This window comes from Phyllostomus hastatus, unplaced genomic scaffold, assembly GCF_019186645.2.
Source record: "Phyllostomus hastatus isolate PE091 unplaced genomic scaffold, TTU_PhHast_1.1 phas_scaffold_21, whole genome shotgun sequence".
In the NCBI taxonomy this organism is placed as follows: domain Eukaryota; kingdom Metazoa; phylum Chordata; class Mammalia; order Chiroptera; family Phyllostomidae; genus Phyllostomus; species Phyllostomus hastatus.
The window spans coordinates 34,936,419-34,942,418 of NW_025334017.1; the positions used below are offsets into that span (position 1 = coordinate 34,936,419).

At 50.3% G+C, this 6,000-nt stretch overlaps 1 protein-coding gene across 1 annotated transcript in view; it reads right to left on the minus strand.

Moving 5' to 3' along the window:
• The window catches only part of EXT1 (exostosin glycosyltransferase 1), a 267,805-nt gene extending 262,269 nt beyond the window's left edge, over positions 1-5,536 (minus strand). Inside the window, exon 1 of the mRNA XM_045861387.1 lies at positions 3,797-5,536. Coding sequence (XP_045717343.1) covers positions 3,797-4,758 — 962 coding nt within the window. The 5' untranslated portion in view covers positions 4,759-5,536. The remainder of the gene's footprint in view (positions 1-3,796) is intronic.
• Positions 5,537-6,000: the final 464 nt, after the last annotated feature.

Consider the following 6,000-nt stretch of genomic DNA (forward strand, 5'->3'; position numbering starts at 1 on the left):
CATCAGCTTCCCAAAGGATTGCAAGAGAAATCCCCTAGGAAATACCATCAATAAAGATCCAGTGGCCGGAGAGCTTTCAAGCTTGTCTGTGATTGACAGAGGAAGACGAGGTTAAGGGGGAAAACTCAGAAGGCTTGCGTGCCAGGGATACCCCGCCACCAACCAGGGTTCCACCTTCAGTAAATTCCTGAAGAACATGCTGTCCTTCCATTTCTAAATCCGTAAGATGAGGATGTTGGAGCTAAATGGTCAGTCACTTAGTTTTCAAGACCCTTCAAAACACCAGGACTGTGAAGTACATCTTCAACAAACACAGGAAAAGGTGTCAAAAAGGCCTGCAGAGAATCCTGCCTGTTCCCAGAAGAGCTGCTTAAAATATTCGCCAGTGCTCTCCTTGGAGGGTCGAAGATAGAAGCCTCCTCTCATTTCCTTCTCTTCTATTTCAGAAAGCCGAGTTTGAAGTGCCACAATAATACCCTTGGAAAGGATTTGAACTATGAAATTCATGCAAAAATACAGTGATTCTGGAAGGACGCAGAAGAAGCTCAAAGAATATAAAATAGGAAGAATTTCTCTAAAGCCGCATGACAAATCATCTAACCACTGCAGCTACTTATTTCAGCCGGTGTCACCTACATCTCTTAGTCTAGGGAACTGATCACAATTAACTACGGGTGTCATAAAAATGGGTGTTTTAATAAAATCCTGGAATTCTGGATCAAAAATAGTACTCTTATAGGAGAAGACTGTTTTTCTTCATTCCATGTAGTTCTCTCTACTTTTAATAATGTGTGCTTTTCACACAAGTGCAGGTGAGATGAGAAGTCCTCAACCAGCTAGCACTGAATCTTTATCATCACATAAGGCTAACTTTCACTAAAAGTTAGTTGATGCACTTGTATATACAGTCGACAGTATCCTAACTCAGCCATGATGCCACAGATTTTCAATCTAATTATCAGACCCCATAAGGCCAAAGCAAATTTATATGTGGTTGCTTACAGTGGCAAATTAAATTAAAGCCTTTTCAGAAGCACTTGTGAATAAAAAAGAGGAGCAGATGAAAATGGATCGTGTTGTTACACGCCACGCCCAAAGGAATTCTCAGAGCACCCTCGAAGCAGTCTAAAACCCATTCCACAAAAGGATACACTGATGTTCAAGGCAATGCATCTGAAGTCACACCATGAGTCAGGAGGAGAATACAAACTCAGATGACTTCTATAGACCTAACTTCACTATCGCCTCCTTCTCTGAAGCCCGGGAGAGATTAGCATTGCATTTGGAGAGTTCTGTGCCGCACATACGCAAGGCTAACTAACAGAAAACATCAGTGTAAGTAGCATAGTACTTCCAGAGCACGACAGGCGCTGCGTGCTGTGCATGAGCGTTCCTGCAACATTCCAGGGTTCGTTCTGCCCCTTCGTGGGTCCCAAGGGCAGATGTAAAAGGCAATCACGTTTGTAAGCACTTTTTCTCAAAGATGAAGAGTTCTGATAACCCAATGAGGGGAATGCGTTAAAACTGCATGTAGACCAGGCTAATCAATACGAACATTCTGCAGCACCATCCCGTCTTATTAAGCAAGGCTAGAACTGCAAGTGTGCAACAGGAAAACTGGAAGAAAATCCAGAAATGACTGCTCAAAAAAATCCCTGCTCCGGAGAAAAGGCAAACTTGCTTTCCTAACTAAAGGCCACTTTCCCAATGAGACGCAATCCTGAGGTCCTGACCCCTTGTGGTCTTCAAACATAAATCAAAACAAGAGTGTGGGTGTCCGATTTCTTGGCCCAATCACAAAGAGGTCAAAAATTAAATTAAATTACCAAAATTAAGAGTTTCTAGTAAACCAACCCCTCCTTCCTTTATTGCCAATCTCTAGAAAAGTGCCAACGGAGACTGGAGAGATTTAATACTTATTTTGGGAATAAGAACATAAAGAAGGTAGGGTTGTTTTACTGGATTGATGGTGTTTCCCAAATAAATGTGTAATTCAAATTTCCTAAGGTGAGTTCTCAGCTCCAGCTCCTTTAGAAGAATGAAGACCACCATACTTCTTCTACAAAATTCAGTGAGACTTGTTTTAGAAGACACTAAAAAGTTAGATTTCCTCTTGACTTACTCCGCCATAAGCCAGACAAAGAAATTCCTGAAAGGCTATAAGCATTTTTTCCTTACAAGCAACCCACAGAAATATGTCCATGTAAATGTCGTGTAAACAAAGCAGTTCATTACTAACCACAGTTTTGTTTTTTCTGTGACAAAATTTTAATCCATTTCCACTGCACCCAACATTCACACATAACTGCCCCAGAGGAAGAGTAAAATACAGATTCCTAACTGACACCAGCCTCAGGCTTTTCTTAGGTCTTAAAGGCAAGGTGCTGGGGGCTGGGGAATCTGAGTGTTGGATGCTTTCTCCTTCACTGTCTCTTCACTGTCCCTGATCAAGTACAGGAGGGCTTTAATTTCTCTTCCAATCACTCCTACAGAGAGAGGCCCGGGTGTTTGAGGAAATCCACAGACAACAATCAAACCTTTCAGTTCGGGGCCTCTCCCACCCTAGCCCTTCCCGTTCCAATCAGGTTTGCGACACGTTTCCCTATTCTGCATTTCATGAATCAACCGCCAACTCTGCCAACCTCTGCCAGTTCCTCTTGTAGTCAGCTGAGAGGTTCCCCTTCCTTCCGTGGGTAGCACAAGGCTGCTCTGGTTTTTAACTGGTGTAACGTGGAAATGCACTGTAGGAACTCACTAACTCTGTCACAGCCAGGTGTGAGGGAGTCTGGGGCACTGACACCATCTACTAGGAAAGTGACCAGCCAGGCTCAGCTTAGAGTAGATTTGTGGAGACCAGTTTTGACCCCAAATCCAATGTGTCAGTTACTGTCACTAGGAAGGAAAAGGAAGAGTGAGAAGGCTACAAAGTAAGCAACTCAGTTACTTAGCAACTGGACAAAACTTGCCTCACTACTGAGGGTGAGGAGGCACCACAAGCCCATTCAAAGAGTTAACAGTCTCCAATTTACATGCAAATAGATAAAGGCAAAAGGGAGAGGGAAATCTAAATTAGCAACAGGAGTTCACAGCACTGGGGCTGAGACCCAGATTTTAAAAACAGCTGCTCCCAGGAAGAGACAGGATATAGGCATACAAAGACATAGAAAAGAGACAGAGATCACAAGCCCCATGGAAGGTAGGCACAGAAAGTTTAGTAGCTAAAATCAAAACGCTTCTACTGCTAACACAAATTTAAAGCTCATGGACAGATGACAATTGGAGGCTGGGAAAATCCCAGGGAAAGCAGTTCCCCCTGCTCGTGAGAAAAGCAAATAAAGCATCAATCTTGGGGCAAGGTCTCTAGACTGTGGGTGGATTCAGAGCCTCACCAGGTCTAGACCCTCACAAACGCCCCCCTAACCCACATCCACCTCCCCTTCCCCCACCCCCATTACCCACTGGTGAAACACAGCTCTCCACCTTGGATCAAACCCACACCCTTCACAGGAGACACATGGGCCTGAAGGTTTTCCAAGCAAGGAGAAGACACTGTCGCCTACTTGGCCCAGGAGAGGGCTCCAGGCTTTTCCGCTGGCCTCAGGAGCTCAGACACTGGGTCCCCAGCTCCTAGTCACACACCTGAAGCAGGCTGCTCAGCGCCAGGCTCAGAACAGAAGGGGAGAGGACAGAGGGCGCCTGGGCCCCACCCCCATCCCCAACCTAACGCCTGCAGGAGGTGGGCAGTGCCCAGGGCTGACCCCCGGAGACCCATTAGCCCATCAGCCCAGCCACTTACTTTTCGTACTCGGTGTTGTCTCTGTCACAGCGAGAATCCTTGTGCTTTTGCCAGTCTTTGCCATGCTTGCAGGTGGTGAGGAGCACGACGTCCTCCCCGTTATGGACGTGATATAAGGCATTCCTGGTGTCTGACCCTATCCCTGTCAGGTACCTCTTTCCCTTGAATACCAGCATGTATTTCCTGAGAGGAGGGATGGTGTTAAACTTCAAAAACCCCCTCTCCCCTCCTGTCCTGGGATGATCCTTAGAAAAGAGGGGAATAGAAACATCAAAGTTGGGTCGGAAGTTTTCAGTACTGATGCTGGCTTTGGCCAGCATCGCCTGGCCGATGTCAAACCCCACGTCCTCGGTGTAGTCAGGCCAGGTGCCGGAATATAAATTAAAAATTAAATGATTCCTACCATTGTTCCACAAGTGGAGACTCTGCACTTTGGATCTCAAATTGTGCACATACTGAGGTGACAACTGGTCTCTGTCTAAAGTATCCAGACTCAGGACAAAGAGGCACGCCTGGCTGGGGTCCGAGGTGTAGAACCTGGAGCCTTCGATGGCCGCTAGAATGTTTTGGTAACTTTCGGCGATTTTCTCCCCTTTTTGCTGCGGGTATACGTAGACTTTGAAGCCGTTTTTCTTGCAAAGGGTGAAATCGAAGCAGGACTCCATGCGGCACTTCTTGCCTTTGTAGATGCTCGAGTTAGCGTCTCGCTTCTGCCGGGGGGAAATGTGCACGCTGGAATCCTCGTTTTCCAATTGATCCCAAGGAACGAAGGGGCGCAGAGCGTCCGGGAAGCGGGGCCAGAAATGATCCGGACTCGGGTGGTGCAAGCCATTCCGACCGCTGTGCTCTTCTCTCCGGCTGTGGCTCCTCGATGCCCTAAACTGCAAGCCTCCGAAATAAAACAAAAGGGCGAGACAAGAGCCAGCTGAGAGCAGGATGAAATAGCGTTTTTTGGCCTGCATGTGTCCTGCCTGGGTCAAGAGGATTGTAAATAAACACAAGAATCACCCAAGTTTCCCAATCAACACTTTCAGCTCCAGTCCGCCATCTTCCCGCCTGTAAAGACTTCAAACTCTCCGCTCCCACCTTCTCTGGATGCCTTTCCCCAAGCCGTGGACTGATCCAGCGCATGTGGGCGATTTCTTTAACTTTCTCCCCTTCGGTCTTTCATCTTTGGGTTGCACAATGGACGGGAGAGAGCGGGGCTGAATATCTCGCACCCAGGGCGGGCGAGCAGCGGACTGTAATTTTCTTGCATGCAACAAGACGGAGGAAAAGAAAGAGAGGGGTTTAAAAAAAAGCTCCCGATGCCCAATCAATGGCAAGACGAAGTGATTTCCTTGCCTCTCGGATTCCTCTTGGCAGCGTGGAGAACGAGCCCCAGGAAAGCAACTTCAACTCATCCACGCTCCCGTGCAGAGCACTCCGGTTCCAACAAGTCAGCCGATCCCCGGGTTCAGCCGGCTAGTGCATCTTGCAGCTGGGGCGCCGTAACCTCACAAATCCCTGCATCTCTCTTTATTCCCTTCTGCAGCGGCTCCAAGACTCCGGCGGTGTTTACTCCTGCGCTCGCGGGGCCGGCCCCCGGGACGCGCGGCGGCCCGGCTGGAGGCGGCGGCGGCGCTGGGTGACGGCGGCGGCGCGTTCTCCCCGCGGGCAGTGCCGGCCCCGAGCCGCGCTTCGCAGGCCCCCGCGCGAGCGCTGCCGACCGCCGCGTTCGGTCGCCGAATGTTACCCGGTTCTGAATGTTACACTTACACATTCCATTCCCGACACGACAGCGCTGACCTCATCTATCCACGCAGCCCGCGCTGCCATTGGCCGAGCGTCACGTCCGGGGTGGGCGGTGCTTCCGCTGCGCCCATTCATAACCCCCGGCTCGCGGCCGAGGCGCCGGTGCTGCGCGGGGAGCCGGGGGCCGCCGGGATCCTGGGTGTCTTCGCCGCGGCCCGCAGGAGGGCTGGTCTTGGGGTGTCCCTGTGCAAGCCCCTCAGGTCGTTCTGGCCTGGTCCCCCGCCTGGGTCGCGCAGCCTTCCTCCGGGAACCAGCGCCGCCCAGAGGAGGCGCCCCCGGTGGCCGGAGAACCAGAGGCGCCCCCGGTGGCCGGCGTTCCCCGGGCTCCGCTGCTTGGGCTGCCTCGGGCGCCCTCGAGGATCCCGTCTGCCGGGAGCGCCTCCCCGAGCCGGCGACAGGGACTGTGCAGG